Here is a 19,033-nt window from a genome sequence, read left to right as displayed (position 1 = left end):
GCAGTGGTTTACTCTTAGCTAGGCTTCCTATTCTGAGAAATAGGAATGTCGGATGTGTCGAACTCCTCAGCTTGGGAAACCCTGCCGGAGTACGAACCTCCGCTGTGCATCGCAGTTGGACGCCCAGAGTCACCTCCACTCCACTGTGAGGCGTAAAACGTTGTGGAGGATATATATATATATATATATATACACATATATATATGCATGTATATGCACGTACATATATACACATATATATATATATATATATATATCTAGGCTCAGTTGAAGACCGATCTTTTTACATGGTTCCATCAAATTCGGCTAGCATCCGTTCCGCCCGGTTGATGCTTGATGTTATTAGAACAACGCCACCAGCGAAACGAAGATGGTGTAGATGCCGGCCGTCAACTTTCACTTCCATGTTATCCCACTCCAACCCTCGCATCACGTTCTCGAGAGTGGCACTGAATATTTTGGGTGAAATTGTGTCAAAAGACGAAACCCTCTCTTCACGTCGATTACGACGTCATTGTAGAATGGGGAAATTTTGGTCGTGAAGCTGCTCACCATGACCGCTTCGGTCTCAACTGTATCGAAGGCTTTGGGCTTTGGCTCCCACCTTCATGGGTTTGAAGAAACCTTCATGGGTTTCTTCAAACCCATGAAGGTGGGATATCAGGGCGCCTTGTACTCTCACGATACTTCTATGAGTTTTGAAACGGTGTGTATGTGGTCAATGGCACTGAACGCTTTTCGAAACCCCGCCTGCTCCCATGAGCACTGGCGTGGCGCGTGCCGGTGAGTACTGGCGATGGGCTGTCTTTCAATTATTGTTCTTTCTATCTTGTTCAGAATCACTCTTGTGAAGAGCTTGTAGATGACAGACAGTAGGCAGATTGGGTGATAGTTGCCGATGTGTTACGGGTCATCCTTCCTAACACTAACAGCACGGTGTTGTTGGTTTTCCATTGCTTAGAAACCTAGCATTGCAGGTAACGAGTGAAGAGCCTCCCCAGTGTGCCGGTGAGTACTGGCGATGGGTACTTCAGATGTTCAGGCTTAATTCTGTCGGGACCGGGTGAAGTACGATTCTTCATCGACATGATTGCATGTCGGACTTCGGAAGGAAGAACCTCTGGAATGACATGTGCACTCAGATGGTGGGGAAGCACAGTGAACGTGGCTGTCGGAGAGATCTGAGTAAAAGTCGTGAACAACTTTCTCCATTCCCTTTCTCGATGCTGCAGTTGTTCCATCTGGGGTCCTGAAACCAGTTATCTTTGTTTTACGATTGAAGAAGTTTTTACGGGCATAGCAAATGCTCTTTCCCACATCTGCAGCTTCAACCATCATTCCTGCTCTTCTCTTTTTGAGGTCTTCCTCTCTGCAAAGCCTTGCGAACTCGGACGTGAGGTTTTGGTTGCCTGCAGCTCGTCCAGCTCCACGCTGACCTATCAACTCAAGAGTTTCGAGAAACAGGCGTCTTTTGGTGGTTTTGAAACTTCTTCGCTTTCCTTGCACACTCGTGAAGATGTTCTACAGGCCATTAATATTCGTTGTCCATGACGGTAAAAACTGACAAATGAATCGAAGAGTTCCCAGTCGATGATGGTTCTGGGAGTTCGCTTAGTGAACGTCGCTGCTTTTTCTCCTCTCCGTGTGAAAGAAAATCTTCTTCGAAGAAGGTGATGGTCCAATCCCGTATAAAACTTTGCTATAACGGCGAAATCCGTCAGGCAACACCTTTACCGAAGATGATGTGGTCAATTTCACTATGGTACCCTCCATCGGGTGACTTCCACGTCCAGTGTGCGGAGGAGGTCTTCTAGAATCGCGAGTTTCCATGGATGATGGTCCTAATCGTCATGATAAACTCGGGAAGATTCCCCTTCTGTTCGTTCCATCGTAGGCCGTGAGTCGCGATGTAAAGTCTCTCAGGCGTTCTTCTTGGGCCAACTTTGGCGTTGAAATCACCAATTATGAACTTGTAAAAGGCATGGTCTTCTCGGTAGATCTTCTCCAGGTCCATATAGAAAGCTTCGACTTCTTCTTCGTAGCTTGATGTTGGAGCGCAAGCGACGAAGATAGTCAAAGCTGGTGTTGGGCCACATCTTCTCATCCGCAGACGTCCGATTCGGGTCGCAAGTTGTTCAAAAGAGTCGATGCTCTTTGCCATACTCGTGTTGACGAGGACGTCAACTCCACCAACTCTACCGTCGCATGTTCCTAAGAACAGTTCCTCTCCAGTGTCATACACAGCGCTAAGTGGATGGCGTTGTCTCGTCTCGGTCAGTCCGATGACGTCGTACTTAATCTTCCTAGCCTGGATCATCAGATATTCAATGGCCGCATCCGATGCAAGCGTCCGGGCGTTATAAGTGCAGTTCGAAATTCTAGTCCTTTTCCGTTTCGGAAGCCTGCATGACTCCCACAGATCCGTCTTTCCTGGTGCTACCGTACCGAGCTTTCCCCCGGAATCAGGAGACTCTTTTCTATCACTGTGTTTTGCATACAAATTTAGAACACAGCTCTTCCTAGCTTGGATCAGGGCAGGTTACAAGCCTCTAGTCCCATGAGTTTTCGGGAGAAAGCTGCGTTGTCTTGGAGTGCACGAGTGAAGCTTATTAGTTGGCGGCGATTCCAAACCGCCTCCTTGCACCTTCAAGTCACTTGATTGCAGGCATTTGGCCGGACCAACGTCCGGGATACAATAGTACTATGAGCCTATCCTAGCACAGCAGAAACCATCCTGTGAATCCACCTGCGTCTCGTACAACGTCGCTTTTGATTCGCGATTAACCACCTATCACACACCACCTGGGAACTCGCCACGTATCCTCGTGACTAACCGGCTGTAATCCCGCTAATGAGGGAGATCCGTGGATCCAGAAGCATGATTAGTTCAATTTTGGGGAATCAGACACTTCCACTGGAATGTTGTGATGTGCGGTGATTTCAAATTTGTAAGCTACCAGAAGAGGAGAAATCCCCCCGTGAAATACGAAAGAAAGATGCGTCTGGTAGCTTCAGATTACGTAAGCGAAGTTTTTCGTTGAAAACAGGGAACACTATAGCTTTTCCAAGTAACGGGAATGAAGATTATCGTTATCCTGTAAGTCAAGAGCTTTTTTGTAACCAATTTATTTCCAGATAGAAGGACCTTCTGTATCTCTGACTTCTTCAAAAAAAGAGTTCGTTTGGTAAGACTTCCTGAAGGTAATATCTAGACAAAACTCGCTCCCGTCCTCTCATTAGAACACCACACAAAATAATATGGATAAAATGTAGTTGGAGTGGGGGACGCACTCTGACGCGACAGAATCATTGTTATTTAATTTATTCGTTAATTCCGACAACTCACACCATTCTTCTTTACATATTTCCTTATAATTGTATAGTTCTTTGCGTCTCTGTGGCCAGAAGAATATCTAAGACGGCTTCTCCAGGAACGATTGACGATTGTAGCTTCGTCGAGATATGTTCGTGTATCCCATGGCATGTCCATTCGGCACGTAATGACTCGGTGACAATCGCGGAGAATCCGCCGGGACCATCTTGACGGTTCTCCGAATCGACGTGTTAGCCAGTCCTCTCAAAACTATGAAACATCCTGCCAACTCTTGCAATTCGCTGGTCGTAGACGTTAAAACAGCACCTACCTAATAACTCTTCTTCATATTAAACTAACTTTGATAGCATGATCTATTTATAGATCAAATGCTAGTCGGAGAAGTACTATACGAGTAAGACATAACATATAAGAATAGAACAAAGTGCAGCAATTAAGTACGGGAAAAGTAGATGACCTACTCTGTTCACCAGTTTACCCCATGAGTAGTCGGGTCAAAAGGATATGAAGCACGGACAGTTGCGTAAGCGGCGCGGTGAAAAGAACGGTTGGAATCGAAGTGGGACCACCGCAAAGTGCAGCAATGATCGGTGATAGCAAGGGTCCTCACTCGATCCTAACCGCTGTGCTCCACCGCACTGCTTACGCAACTACATCGTGTTTCATCTCGTTTTGACCCTACTACAACTATAAATGCTCATCATGTCACGTGAATACGAAAATGGTTCTCACTCGTATATTGATGGGAAACCATTATTTCAAAGCTTCACTACAAAGGGGATATCCTGATGACGCCAAAAATCCAAGTTCACACGAATACTTCGCTTTCTCAACTGCCATTTACTCCTAACAGTACGCAAACTCAGCTATTTTCATTAATCACTTGCTTGGTTTCTCACGATTCCAGAAAAGTTGAAACCTTACTATCAAAGGCGTGCTTCGGATGCAACATTTATGTCACTTAAAACAACTTCTTGCGCGAATATACCTGGTAAGTTTTCTGACAACACTGACCTAGCTCAACTTCTGTATTCGATTTGATGTGTATATTACATTATCTAACTGATGTTACTGTTTCGCTCAATAAACTGATAACCAATAAATCCGTCCGCACAATATGACAGAAGGTTGTTGAACCTGAGTGTAGATAAAAAGGTGAAAACTACATTAAGAAGTAACATGTTTATGTCGCGAAGGCTACCCACAAATGAATTTTCAATGTTTGTGCGTGTTAGATATTATTAACGATTAAAATTTGTAGAAGTTATGAGATGCTTGCTACTGTATCTGTAACCCTTACAAGAAATTGCAATTTTGTTACATTATTTTCATAGATAGTTGAACCGGAACAATGTTGAGAACATGAGAGCGTGTATCAAATCAAAGAAACAACTGAAGAAAGAAATGATAGATTAAAGAGAAGAAATTATCGCTCCAACTGCTCAGCAGGTGTTTCCTCCTCTCCTTCGTTATAAATATTGTCTGCCATTTGCCACACCTGCAATCGCGATCAAATTAGCCGCAAATTTAGCCTTACTTCGATGCGAAATTAACAAAAATATAGAGGAATGAAGAATACTTCCTAACAAGCCGAAAGAAATCAAGCCAGTAGCCTACTTTTTAGGACATGATCCAACAGAAGGAAAAAAATCGCACACCTGCATAATATTATCTTCGGAGACACTACATACAACCCATGGTTCATTGGGATTCCACGAGAAGTCACTAATTTTCGCAGTATGGCCACCATGGATGAAGAGAAGCTCTGGAGGACCATCCTGAAACAAATTTACGAAATATAACCCAAAGGACATAATACGCCAGAAAAAGGCATGAGTAAGTCACCTCCGCATCTTCAGGAGTTTGTTCCTCACCGATCTTCGAGAGATCCCAAACATGAAGTCTCCTAAAGTGTCAAATAAAAACCCACTATTCTATTGTTTTCTATTTCTCATGGAGCAATGCCTGCATACTATTAAACCACAAACAAATCAACACACCTATCAGTTCCACTGCTGGCCAAAATAGTCTCATTATGTGGACTCCACTGGACTTGGAAGATCTCGTCCTTGTGTGACTCGAACGAATGCAATTTGAGTTTCATGTTTCGCAGGTCCCACAGCGCAACGGTCTAAACGACGACGATTTATAGGCAGAAACGAAGTTGACGTTACGCGAAAACTCCATGAAAATCGTATAGTTCGACTGCTAGATTACGGAAGCGAGCGTAACCGCGTTCATTTTTTCCTATCCGTCTCAAAACGGCATGAGAAGTTAGTTCCTAGAGGTATGTTAGAAGACGCACCCTTGCACACGCTCCGGTCTCCTCAGCATCATACTCATTAGTTTTACTTGAAGTGAAAAGGTCTTCGAGTAGGCTGATGAGGAGTCCTCATCAATCTCCGATCGCTCGCTATTGGACGCGGCGCGTTGGAACTGGTTTCGTAGGAAAGAACGTCGTCTTCAAGGCCTTTTTGGAACCAATAGAGAAAGGCGAGCGGACTCACTCTAATTTCTGTGATCTACAACTCGAACTCTACGTTTTCGCTGGGGCTTCCATACCACACCGTAGCCTCCAAAGACACTTTCGCAATACAGTTGTTCTTGCTTAGCCACGTTTCTTCCTTTCTTCTCATTGTAAAACAAAAGGACCGGAGTTTGTGGAGAAAAAAGTAATACACACCTTATCAGCACTACCAGTAGCCAAGATGAATTCAGAGTAAGGATTAAATGACAGGCAGTTAACTTCAGCAGAATGTGCATCGACGGTATGCGCTGGTTGGCTTCCTCGAATGTCCCAAATCATAAGCTTGTGGTCATCGCCGACAGATCCAAAAACAGCTTCGTGGAGCACGTGCCAAGCAACATCTTCAACGACCTGGAAATAGATTTGTTTCAATGGAAGGACTAGCAAATGTTGAACCACAAGTTCAGGAAATGCAGAGGGCTTTTCGAATAGTTTTGAACTACACCTGGAGAAAATCAGGCTGTTCATGGATTCTGTGTCAATATCTCCCACTTAACATAGATTAAGTACCAGCTATAAAAGTAGCAGGTGGTACACTTGAGCACCAGCTTCACTGCATCATTCAGAGTAATGGAGCAAATTTAACTTCATTTAACTTACAGCAGAGTGGCCTTTGAAAATGGTTTTTGCATCCAAATATCCGGCGCTAATCTCATTCGCCTGCACATCCCATAAGCAGACCTGGAAGAAGACAACAAAATGAGGAAAAAAGCCGAAGATTATTCATATAAATGTTCGTGTTTACTTACAAGTAAACTGAACAGAAACTAACCGTCATGTCGTCAGAAGCCGATAAGATGTGACCCTGTTTGTTTGGGTTCCACGAAAGACCGTAACCCTCCTTCGTGTGACCTCGAAGACGTAGTTGAGGTTTGCACTGATTGTCCTTAGGTACAGAGGAATGCTTAGTGTAGTCGAATACAAAGACCTAAAAATACCGCTGTTATGAGATCCCAGCACAGAAACATAAAAAAAAAACACTAAAGTAAATCAATCAAGATATCAGGATACCTCAGCACTGGGTGACTTCGTTGCAATGATCACAGGGTTCTGAGGCATATAACGAGCTCGGTTAACTTCTCCATCATGGTTAATTTTAATTTCAGTCTCCACTTTTCCGGTAATAGCTCCAAAACCACCGAACTCTGCAATTAAAATGGTGAAACTTTTATAGTTACAGAGTTATACAAATAATATGCATGAAAGCAAGCGCTTTGTGTCCAACTCACTGACCACCCTTTTCCGTATCATATCGTGAAGCATCAAACTGAGCGTCATCGGTTGGCAACTGTATCTTGCTAATTAACAGATGATTCTGTTCATCTGATGTATGCGTTCCCAGAATAAGACGTTGTGTGGTGTAGTCGCCATTCTCGGCCTGAAGTAACTTTACTTCGACTCAAAGCAGCTTATGTGCATCCGTAGAACCAGTCAGGAGTCATGACGGGTTATGCCAAATGTCAGACGTTAGCAGAGATGAGTGACTTCATCCTCCATCCACCATTCATATGAACTAAGGAAAGGAAAGGAAGGAAGGCAAAAACACTTGTTTTTTGACAAACAAAAGGTTTTTTAAAGAATGAAAAAAGACGCAATTTGTTACATTACATGTAGAAATACGAGGAAAATTCTATTTTTCTTCCTGTAGATAGAAATGCCAAACTTCAAATATGCCAGTTTTCTCCCAGTTTCTTTGCATCGCTTACAGATTGCTATTTTAGGCGGCTAAGTAGAATCTCACCTTCTGTATGTCTGGCAACCATTGTACAGTAAGACTAGGCCACTCCAGGGCATGCGTCATTACCATGTCATACAGGAAAGGCGTATTTTTCTTCCAGATCTTATATTCCTCATTTATAACCTTCTCTTCCATACTGCCGTCACTGCCTTCCACCATGGCTGAACAGCAATCATAAAAACACTTTTTTTTTGGAAAAGGTTTCCTCAAGACACAACAACGTATGTTTAGGAAAACTGCAATGGAATGCGGTGTTCGTTTAAACGAAGAGCTTAGAAGTGAAATCTAGAAGCAAGAGAATCTAGAGAAAATATGTTCAAAGAACAGTCATGAAGAAGAAATTTGACCAGAAAGCTCTTCAGAGGAAAGAATGAAACATTTCTCAAGGAATGTTATCCACATCTCATTCCCATGTACCTGCAAAAATTAATTAGAATTAGATTAGAAGAATGGCAGAGTTGCGCAAGCGACTCGAAGTGGAGCAGCGGAACGTAGGCTCTAGGATCGAGTGAGGACCCATGGTCCCAAATCGATTCCAACCGTCATCTCCACCGCGTTGCTGGTTGCGCATCCACTTACACAACTGTCCATGCTTCATGTTGTTTTGACCCACCACATACATGAACTAACACTGAGAACATGTGGCAAAATTAGTACAGCAGCAACTTCTGACCATATGCGCAACTTGTTCCGACGCTGTCAATGCCCTCCACTGCAAATGTGGGATTCCCCACGTATTCCACTCTTTTCGAAGGAATGAAGCGTAGAAGAACGAAACTTCAAATTCGTCTGTAAAACCCTGGAATGCCCAGGAGACACATCCACACCATTGACTGTGCTAAATTCAGCGACAACAACCACCTCAGTCCATGAAATGCTAGAGGAAATTAGAAACAAGCAAGACCTACTAAGCCAATCATCAATGCAGAATCAACTGGCTGAGGACAGCGCTCTCCGCAACGCCTACACAGCAAAGTGCGGCAGAATTTCGAACAACGTTCGATTTGCCGCCCTCCTTCTCCGGAGATAGGTCCAGTAGCGATAAAATTGGCAGCGAGCCAGTACAAAAGATCGCGAGAAGGAATTCTATGGAAAAATCACATTTTCGATGGAAAGTCCCTGGTTTCAATGAGATTTTCGCCATTTTTAATTTGCTTCGTCTGGGAGCGTTGTCCTTCCTCAGTCATCCATTTGATTAACAATACTCTTTTCTTTTTCAGGTAATAATTATGGAAGAGCTACTAGAAGCTATTCGCAATCCTTTTTTCATAGCGTACATTTCAGTATTGCTGACATTTTGTGTGGTGAGTTCATGACTTTAGTACTTTCGTACTTATGATGTCATTTGGCTAAGTTAGTCAGCTTCATTGGGATTTCCAAGGAGCTTTATCCACCTCATGTAGTTCCTAGAATCTTGCGCAATCTTACGAAAAGTAGTTTTTTATCATTGTGATTTTAATGTGTGTTAACACTGTCAACGAAACATCAAGTTCACTCAGACTCACTGCGCCGTACTGAAAGTAGCCCGAACTTGTCAAATAGAGAGTTTGGAATCCGCTCTGTCTCTTCTTTCTTTGTGTGGGCTTTTCTTTACTGTGGCGGAACATATTGGGAATCTATCCGACCTTGATTGACATTGAATGTTTGAACTAATAATCCAGCGTATACTGTGGCAAACCGCTACCACTTTATGACTTGTCTTCAGGTAAATGGAAGCCAGCAGCTCGGTGATAAAGTGGAACTCGAATTCCAAGCATTTCGTCTGCAACAGTACGAATTAAATGGAAATATTATTGGCAGCAAGACATTTCGAGTTCAGTACGAAGCGGTGTCATTGAATTCTAAGGCGCTTAGAAGGTAAAAAAAAAGAAACTTTTCACATTCTCTTCCTCAATTTCTTTCATTGTCTTTTTCTATAAAGATGTGTGGTTACATCTTGGCGTGAGTTGACTGGTCATACTAACTTGGACGATTTGTTAGTCAATAGTGTTGGAGCGTTGCTGATTATTATACCATCTGATCTAGATGCTTTGTCGCCAGCTGACAAGACGGTTTGTGCTATTTGTACTGCGTTACCAATTCTTATAATCTGTTTTTCCTGTCGTAAATACTGCTTATCGGGTCTTCCTGTTTCCTTATTACTCTTTCACTTTTTTAATCTTAAAATATCTAGTTGTTCTCGGAACTGGAACGCAGACTAGCCGCAGCCCGCACAGAGCTAGCTGTCTACGTCATCTATTCATCACCCGAGGCTAGTGCTATCCTCAGCGACGTCCAGTCATCATCTGGAGTTACAAAGTCGGCAACTCAACAGCTCATCAATTCAGTTGCTGCTAACACATTCCAGGTCTGTTTTCTGTTGAAATTAGCTGGTTTGGGGTTGAATTCCGCGCAATTTTTCATTCCAACTTTCAGTGTTTCCTAATTCATTGCTTTCTACTATTTAGTTCACCTCAACTGGTTCACATTCATCGAATGCCCTCACATATAAGCCAAATAATATTATTGTGAGTTCGGACGTACCTACCCTTGTCATAACCTAATTTTTGCGTTTTTTTTTTCTTCCCGTAAGGCTGGAAGATTGGTTTCTACACCAGTATCCTTTATCTTGATATTTGCACTTCTTCAAACAAGAATCTTACGAAATATTTTGTTTTTGTTCATTTTGTAAGGAGTTTCATTTTTCGCTCTAACTCTATTCAAATTTGATAGAATATTTTGAATTCACCATTCTTAGGGCCGCCTGAGCAGCATCGACCGTTCTGCTCCGACTATAGCTTTTGTTGCTCACTATGACTCACACGCAACTTTTCCTGTAAGTACTTCGAATATATTGTCCTTTTTAGTACTAGTTCTCTGAAATCTACTATTTTTCAGGGTGCTGCTGTAGGTGCAGACTCGAATGGTAGTGGAGTAGTAGTGCTACTGGAGCTGTTAGCAATCTTCAGAAAGCTATACGAGAAACCTACAACAAGGCCACCTTTTAACCTGGTCTGTGCAAGTGTCTATTTATATTCTCATGGTTAGCAGTTGGCAGTACTTGATATTGGGCAGTGTAACTTTGTTGATTCCATCGTATTTACATCGAAATCACAATTTTGTGTGCTAATCTTCTTCCTTCTTTCTTCCAGGTATTCGTATGGACTGCAGCGGGGAAATATAATTATCAAGGAGCCAGGCAGTTTGTAGAAGATTTTCAAAGCGACAGTTCGGGTAAGATTGAATTCTTCCGAATAATTTGCACTGTGTATCTCAAAAAACAGTTTATATTCGTGCAAGATGAGCTGTGTATTATTTGAAATACAGGCACTAAAGGAGCCATTGATGAAGTGACTGGATTTGCTAATTGAAGTGGTCTTCTAGATGACCACCGCCTTGAGCTAGCGATTTGTGTTGAGGCTGTGGGCGGCGCTGGACCGCTTCGAATGCATGCATCTAAGCAGCCCGCTGATGGATCTGCTGCAGGTTTGTAGGAGAGCCTAGCGGTGCTGTTCAATTTAATGAGATCTCAAAGACCTTGGATATGAACAGCATTTAATTTGGTTGCTGACAAAGTAGCTTTTTACATCGAATGTGTTTTTAAGTCCATCTTTAGATCGACTTCTTCGTCGACTTCGATTGGCAGCACCAAACCAAAGTGTGGAATTAGTAACGAAAAAAATTAGCATGAATCAGCCGTCTGCATGGGAGCATGAGAAGTGAGTTTTTGTTTTCATATAAATAAAAATTTAAACATCTGAAATAAAAAGATTTAAATTTGATCGTTCTAATGGAATGCTCAGCGCCGTTGACCAAATACACAGTGTTTCAAAACTCATCGAGATATCCGGGAGTACAACATCCCTTGCTGTTCCACCTTCATCGACTTGAATAAGGCCTTCGACTCAGTTTCGACGGAAGCGGTCATGGAGGCCTTGGACAACTAAGGTGTCCTTACTCAGTACATAAAGATAGATTCGAGAGTTGTACAGTAATTTCATGACCGGAATTTAGCTATTCTACAAGAATATCATCATCGACATAAAGAGACGGGTCTGACAGGGCGACGCAATTTCACCTAAAATATTTTCGGCCACTCTCGAGAACGCAATGCGAAAGTTGGAATGGGATGATATGGGGGTGAAGGTTGATGGTCGGCAGCCACACCATCTGCGCCCTGCTGATGAAATGGTTTTGATAACATCTGGCTGAATTTGATGAGACGGTTAAGAAAGAGAAGAAGAAGAAGATCGGTCTCCGGCTGAGCTTGAACAAGACTATATATATACATATATATATACATATATATATATATATATATACATATATATATATATATATGCTATGTTGTTTGTTACGATGTTTATGCGTAACGGATGGATTTCTGATGCCTCATTCACGCTCAACGGAACGAGCATATCCGAATGCTCCAGCTGTCTATATCTAGGTCGGGAAATCAACACAATGAACGAATTGACTCCCGAGCTGAGCAGGAGGAAACGAGCGGCTTGGGGAGCTCATAAGTGTCGAAGATGTAGTGATGTAGTATCCCGCCTAATACGAGTGAGAGACGGGATTTGAAGTTCTCTCCCACGTGACTCTGGCACCCGATAGGGACAAGTAGAAAAATTACTGGCGCCCGCTCGATCAGTTCGAAGAACAACGAGAGTCAAGTTAATCAAGGTAATGGAATGGTCATTCATTCTTTTCTCTCTAATTAAACTTATTGCAAACATTTCTCTATTCATGTGCTAATTTTCACTTCTTATCATACGAAGTCGTTTGGCGTTTAAAGGCATCACCCCACGAACCTGGGGTGGTACGGATTTTAGGTGGAGTATTCATATACGGGATAGTAGATTATGGAGAGGGGGATGATTCCGTCCATCTCTTCCTAATTGCCGTAAAAAACGGCCCGGACGATTTCTGCAAGGAATCCAATTGGAGCGCGCCAGCCTTGTGCACGTGCCTCATCTTCCGGGCCGTTTTTCACGGCAATTAGGAAGAAATTGACGGAATCTCCGCCTCTCCATAATCTACTATGCCGTATACGAATACTCCACCTGAAATCCGTACCACTTCAGCTTCGTGGTATGCTGCCTTTACGTTTCTAAGGTTTTGACGCTTCGTGTTACATTGCAAATCTTGAGTGGAAGGGGGTCATCACAGGCTAACTTTAAAAATGAGACCTTTTTTCTGTGAAAATGCAGTCTTTTACTGTCATTTTTTTTGTCTGTCATTTTTCTTATTAAGATTCAATATCAAACGTCTTCCTGCAGTCACCCTTTCTCGACTGTCGACACATGACGATCCTATTAGAAAGTCTATGCTCGATACTCCAAGTCAGCTGAGTTTGGAAGTTCTCGAACAGAACATACGGCGAGTGATGTTTTCCGCTAAATCTAATTTTGAACTAAACTGAAGTGAGAGCTCAAACCTGCTTTAGGACTATCGCCGAAGCTGTGCTTGGCCATATGCTTTCGCTCCCTGAAGGCGGATACTCCGCAGATCCGCGGATATCTGCTGACACGTCGGTGCTATCGCGCGATGCAGTCGATCGGCAACGTCTAGCGCATGCGATTCGGCTGTTCGCAGGTCGTCCACGACCAGTCGCAGATGAAGCGGCTACCATGGCGTGTGCAGCGAATCTGGCCGTTGCTGTAGGGAACCACGCAAAAGTAAAGATTTTCCATTTCAAGCCTCGGAGAAAAGTCTTAATTTTTGGTTGTTGGCAGGTTACTGTGTCACCTGTTTCTATGCACGAAGTTCAAATCTGGCCTGGAATATCAGATCGGCTGATGGCTGAACGGGTGAAACCGGCAGTGTTTGATCTCGTCATTGCCGGCGGCGTCTTCGCGTACTTAGCTGCATTCTATCACGTGAGTTGCATTTTAGTAAAGTTTGGATAGGTTTGCTGCAAGAAAGATATGTTGTTTATCAAATTAAAGGCTAGCAGCTTGGCAACATACTGTTCCCTGATATTTCCTAACGACATCAGAGAAGTGTCTGCTTTTAAGTTACCTGTTTTCTAGTTGCCGTTTCCTTGGTTGTTGGGAGTCTGCTACATATTGCATGAACATTAAGTAGCGTTAATAGGTCACTTCTCCCTTTTTATCCAATGAAATACTAATTAACACTATCTTAAAACAGATATCAGCCCAAATATAGTCAGTTATCGTTTTTCTGTTTGCAAATTCTTATGCTTTCAGTTGGTCAGCAGAGCTCAGCATGTGCTCGAAGGTGCTATGCTCAAGTTAAGAAAACGAGTATAAATCATGTACGATTTGCTATTATCACGACATCACATCAGGTCTCCATTATTTCATTCTCTCTTTCCCTTCTACTCATCGTAGATTCGGCCTAAAGTTTATCAATGAGAATAATCAAAACCAGTAATTTTGTTGATTCTTTGTCGCTCGTTCAGGTTTTTGTACCTGAAATAGGACACTTATACTACGCTAGCGTGAAATATACGTGGTAAAGTAATAATGTATCGTGCTTTGAGGTTGTTTGTTGAATACTGTTCAAAGATTATTTTAAATCATCTTCGCCAACATTGTTGAGCTTTGTTACGATCGAATTAATTTACTCATGAATAAATTAAATATAGACTTGAACGTTTTCAGAGATTACCTACATGAATTCATTTTAAAAAAACTTCTACAAAAAATAAAGGAAACATAGAAAAGAGCCTAAAAGGATAACGGATAAAGTCAGTGGCGTAACAATCCACTTGGGATGCGCCAACGCGTTTTACTGCAGTTCTTGATCGTTGAGGTTTTGGAACGCGTGTTGGCCTACACACTGTTTTGCCTGGGCTAGCCGATGCGTCAAGCCAGCCTTTTTTTTATAATTCCAGACAAATCTGGTACCAATTTATCGATAATGCAAGATATTCTCTCGAAATTCACACCTTTTATTTTTAATCCACAATTGCATTGAACCTCTCCAGCCACCGCAAATTGCTACTAAACTGATTTGAAACAAATCATTACTACTCGGAGACCGTTCGAAATGCGCTAGGGTTACGACATATGATGGAATTTACATGAATTCTTTTGGATCCGGTCCAACATTTGCCTTACTTCGGACGCAGCGGCCTTCAATGCAGCGACCTCCGTAACAGATTGGAGTCTTTTCGAATCCTCTACAATCGGCGCCTTCTCGAAGTTTCGCTATACATTGTGGATTGCCTTCGATTTTATGGCAAAAGAGGAATCTGAAAATGAAATGGATAGAGATGTAAAAGCAGCAAGGACGTTTCGTTCCGATTGGTACTCTTACTTTGATCTACAGTTTTTGTTCGTTTTGGAACAGCTCGGCCGTTTTGTATACTCGTACATGTTGTCCGTGTATTTGTTCGTAAGAACATCCTCGTTTGTATATGGTTCGAGTTCCTTAATAAATCCACTGGTATATCTACTCAAGCGACTGGCTGTATAATACCTTGAGAGAAGCATTGGCAAAGTGCTTCGGCGGGTAGCAGTCGGGATACGGAGGTAACCACTGTTGTTCTCGCTGCTCACGGGTCTGCAGTGTCCCAAATGTCGTGGACCAATCGATAATGTAAGAGGTGTTGGTGTGGTATGAGTTAATACCTGTCGTAATTGTCGCCACATTTCCCATATGTTATCTATCATGGGGTGGTGGAAATAGAAAATAGGCTGCAATTGTTCGGCTGGTATTTATATAAGGGATCAATCGAATATTGTTGTCTTCACCTCACTAGTCGATGAGAAAGTCTCTCGCATGTCACCATTGATGAAATAATGGACATAATCGTGTGAATACGACAGTAACCGGTCGTCACGAACAATAATTTTGCACGTCTTAAAAATATTTCACTATCAGTAACAGTCAATGTGACAGAACTTACTCTCATACACTGATATCTTCTTCAAAGCGCTACACGTACTTCTAATGGTAGAGCTGCAGCTAACACGTTTTCGATTTTCTTCTGCTCCAGAATGACATCAATTCGTGCGTTGTTCAAAACCTCGCCGTTTTCCACGTCAGGAACGAAACGTACTACTCGACGAGTTCCCTTAATAATGCTATATGATTGCGAATAAGTGAATGTACGAGATTTGGCCGGACGTCTCACCTCCATGATATTCCAGTCCGAGAAAGGACCATCTATAATATGGCCTGTTGAATTTGTCGCGCCAACAAACAATGACGAAAAGAACACTGACTCTCGAGGATTGGGAAGTTCAGACTTAAATATGCAAACGTGAAAAGTATTAATTGGTCTATGCAAACTTTTTAAGAGTGAAAATCTACGGGAATGAAAAACAACCTCAAGCGAACTGTCCCAATATGGAAGTCCAAGCCGGCTGCCAAGTGGAAGAAAGCGACGGAATGCGAGTTCAAACCTACCATTGTTCGATATTGATCGAGAAAACCGAATGAAGCGTTCGTTTTTGTGATTTCCCTCACCTTTTAAGGTACTCCCTATGCCAAGTGAAAAATCCCGGACCTTCATGTAGTCCGCTGTATTTATGTACGAAGCCGATACGATCATAGATGCCTGCCGTTTTCATCTTATTGAAAGCTATCTGGAAATCAGTGGATAAATGTCCGAAATGCCTTCAAATGCTGTTTGAAACAATTCAAACAATTCAAATACGTTCCAAGTGCAGATCGCAATGAAGGGTAAGAAGTGGTCACCGTATTTTTTGTTTTGTGCCTGTTGTTTTTACTTGCGTAGTCCGCGTCTCTAACAAGATCTTCAAATCGAAGACTTACCGCGATTTGGAATCGTTCACTATCGCTGAGCTGACGAGCCTCTTTCCGTATAGCTTTTTGTAATAGTTTGCCGTTTGACAGGATACATTTAGATCCGGAAACTTTCCCTGGAATTTGATGCTCTATGATATGCATTGACTAATAAGGCCAGGAGCAAACGAAGAATTTCTGTTTCGTAATTTCTAGGAAACCAGGTGCTATGTATTGGAATTTTGTGAATGGGTGTTGCCTTATCATCACCCCAGAAAACCTAAGTCCTCTGAGACGTCCCACTACGCTCTTCTCCTTCATACTATTGTTGAAGGTGCAGCTCCCCTACACTCTAACACCACCCCTCACCTCCGTAGTACGGACACGCGCAGATCAGATCCAAACACGGCAAATATTTCTTCTCTTCTTCCGTCCACTCATGTTCCACGAACACGTCATCATCTGGAAGTTCATGTTTGCCAAAGCCCGTCTCGTTCGCAAGTCTGAGCGGGATCTGGAAACATAGTAGGAGAAAGGCAATTAATTCTACAAGAACTGACAAACAAGCAACTCTCCCATTAGAAACTCACAGGAGGATGAGGTTCATGTGGGTAACGGAACCATGGCTGTTCTATGCTTTCTTTGTAAACCCGTCCATTATAAATTAAGACTCTAGTTGACTTGTAGGGTGAACTTCCAACGATAAAAATGCATAGAACGAATAGTGCAGCGAAGTACATGGTTACTGTACCTGAAACTAAGTGCCGGTGTTTTACGAAGTATGTTCGGTTCAGCTGGCGTGCGATGGAAACGTTTAATCCATGAGGAATCCGATGTTACGACATTCGTGCGTATTTATATAGAAAGCCAAGCGGTGGTACCTCTGCCAGTGGAACGCTATTCCACTCCTACTGAATAAGCAGTAGATGGAAAAATTAGCATTTATTATGCTGAACGATTACTAAACTAATACTGGAAACATAAAGAAATCACTTCTGGGGATGTGTTGTGTGGGTGTTGCGTTATAGTATGGTCAGAACGAGATGAAGTGCAGTTACGTAAGCAATTGTGCTCGTAGCAGTGCGGGAGGAGAGGCATAGTGGTTAGCATCGAGCGGGATAGTCGAACAGGACCACTCATCGCTGTAGTTAGTGATGATCCCAGCTGGATTCTAACTAGCTGCTAGCTTCACCGCATCACTTCGAGCGCAATCGCTTGCGTAAGTGCACCGAGTTTCATTTTGCTATGACTGGACTATACCTCTTCGATGGAGGCGAGCATTGGTTCATCCTATAGTCAATGAGACGACTTACCGAGAGGACTGGTACTCATGATTTCCTCAAAACTCCTTTTTTTAAGTCGTTTTTAGTTTCCTAATTTAGGGAATGCAATAGGGCACGGATGAGATTTTCTGTTCCTAGCTAGATGTTTATTTTCGATAAAGTTGCAGCTTATTTCGCTACTAAAGGTATGGTTGTAGAAGGCTTGTAAAACGTGGCCCCCGGGCCTACGACTACGAAAAATTCTAGTCGTAAACAGTCATGCAAAAAAGGACAGAAATCTGATTTCCATAAACTAAAATCTTAGCAGCACCCTAGCAGCAAAATACATGGCAGAACTGACGAAAAGAAGAATTTGCTAAGGGCGCGTGACGATCTCTCACAAAAAGTGTGAAAAACTATCAAAAAAAAAAACCAAGAGAAATAAAAGCGTTGAGGAGTTTATCAGCGTCATTGTTCTATCGATCAGTGGTCTCATTGACCAAAGAGGCTGGCCAGTGTCTGCTACCTCTAAGAGCATAATACGTCACGCCGACTATAGGGACTATAGTCTTAATGAATTTTCTACGTCACACACTATGAGCTCATTATGATTAGAGAAAAAGAATTCGAAATTGTTTTTGGCGGAAGCGCAAGCGCAGTGGTAGGCCAAATCTGGGTTACCCTTTGAGTAACAATTGATTCCCTTAGATCCTTATTGTTTTGTGTGTCATGTCAGCTATTTCCTTGTTTACGCCAACTCATTAGTCTTAGCTATCTGATATATGGCTGCAAGAGAAGAGAATCAAGATTACTAGTTGATTTTGACCTACCCTCGTTAGCACAAACCAAATAAACATGATAATGACTATGGGAGAGACGTAGATGGTGGGTTCAATTCAAAGTACAGACACAGCAGTGCGCATTGTTCGTGTAGAGTTAAAAATTGTGATCGAACGTTTTCATCACATTACAGTTATTTTTAATAATTAATAATAATAATAATAATAAATTATAATTACGAGTACAAATTGTTTACGGAACGAAAAATTAAGTCCGTTTGGATTTTTACTTTTCTTTTTGACGACTTGACGTATTTGCTTTGTGGTTAAACCAGTTTCCATTGATGTTAGACGAAAACATTGTTGTGTTACGTCAGATCATCAGAAATTCCAAAATCTTCTGTAACTGTATACTCATGTAAAACTCGGGAGGCCGTGCATATTTAGCCGTACTCCTTCTATTCGAGTCTCTGAGTTAATGACGGCGTTCTTCGAATATCACCACAATCACTTACAGACTTTATTCCCGGAAGATACAAAGTCATTATATAAAAGTAAATCAGAACAACAAAAACTCGATGAGATCGACGTGCGTGTTGTAAGATGGCGTATTTAAAGTGGACATGAATTTGGTGGCAGGTGGGCGGGGCTTCAGTATTTCACCGCGCTCCTATTCTTTAGGTGATTGAAGAAAGA

General features: G+C 42.3%; 5 protein-coding genes across 5 annotated transcripts; 1 reads left to right on the top strand and 4 right to left on the bottom strand.

Moving 5' to 3' along the window:
- Positions 1–1,810: 1,810 nt before the first annotated feature.
- Positions 1,811–2,317, bottom strand: RB195_005863 (uncharacterized protein; the record flags this gene model as incomplete). Its single annotated transcript, XM_064178643.1, has 1 exon — positions 1,811–2,317. The coding sequence occupies one exon, from the start codon at positions 2,315–2,317 to the stop codon at positions 1,811–1,813; it is 507 nt and encodes a 168-aa protein (XP_064035669.1).
- Positions 2,318–3,413: 1,096 nt separating this feature from the next.
- RB195_005862 (uncharacterized protein) lies at positions 3,414–4,515 on the bottom strand (the record flags this gene model as incomplete). The annotated part of the gene is made up of 2 exons (XM_064178642.1): positions 3,414–3,644; positions 4,501–4,515. The coding sequence occupies 2 exons, from the start codon at positions 4,513–4,515 to the stop codon at positions 3,414–3,416; spliced, it is 246 nt and encodes an 81-aa protein (XP_064035668.1).
- Positions 4,516–4,760: 245 nt separating this feature from the next.
- On the bottom strand, positions 4,761–7,758 carry RB195_005861 (uncharacterized protein; the record flags this gene model as incomplete). The annotated part of the gene is made up of 10 exons (XM_013440491.2): positions 4,761–4,832; positions 4,993–5,112; positions 5,180–5,240; positions 5,335–5,465; positions 6,018–6,212; positions 6,462–6,542; positions 6,634–6,789; positions 6,873–7,006; positions 7,095–7,239; positions 7,603–7,758. 10 exons carry the CDS (start codon positions 7,756–7,758, stop codon positions 4,761–4,763), a joined length of 1,251 nt encoding a protein of 416 aa, XP_013295945.1.
- A 290-nt stretch (positions 7,759–8,048) lies between these two features.
- RB195_005860 (uncharacterized protein) lies at positions 8,049–13,850 on the top strand (the record flags this gene model as incomplete). The annotated part of the gene is made up of 15 exons (XM_064178641.1): positions 8,049–8,090; positions 8,820–8,903; positions 9,305–9,456; positions 9,521–9,650; positions 9,773–9,946; positions 10,047–10,106; positions 10,337–10,414; positions 10,477–10,590; positions 10,731–10,812; positions 10,963–11,064; positions 11,195–11,297; positions 12,832–12,957; positions 13,025–13,256; positions 13,314–13,457; positions 13,788–13,850. The coding sequence occupies 15 exons, from the start codon at positions 8,049–8,051 to the stop codon at positions 13,848–13,850; spliced, it is 1,686 nt and encodes a 561-aa protein (XP_064035667.1).
- A 772-nt stretch (positions 13,851–14,622) lies between these two features.
- RB195_005859 (uncharacterized protein) lies at positions 14,623–17,036 on the bottom strand (the record flags this gene model as incomplete). The annotated part of the gene is made up of 12 exons (XM_013440493.2): positions 14,623–14,797; positions 14,863–14,975; positions 15,025–15,108; positions 15,177–15,242; positions 15,300–15,407; positions 15,494–15,622; positions 15,683–15,796; positions 15,878–15,953; positions 16,018–16,136; positions 16,327–16,433; positions 16,666–16,810; positions 16,887–17,036. 12 exons carry the CDS (start codon positions 17,034–17,036, stop codon positions 14,623–14,625), a joined length of 1,386 nt encoding a protein of 461 aa, XP_013295947.2.
- Positions 17,037–19,033: the final 1,997 nt, after the last annotated feature.

The sequence above is a fragment of the Necator americanus genome, chromosome I (genome assembly GCF_031761385.1).
Source record: "Necator americanus strain Aroian chromosome I, whole genome shotgun sequence".
In the NCBI taxonomy this organism is placed as follows: domain Eukaryota; kingdom Metazoa; phylum Nematoda; class Chromadorea; order Rhabditida; family Ancylostomatidae; genus Necator; species Necator americanus.
The sequence above is the reverse complement of the archived record's forward strand: the minus strand, read 5'-3'. Positions and strand labels throughout refer to the sequence as shown.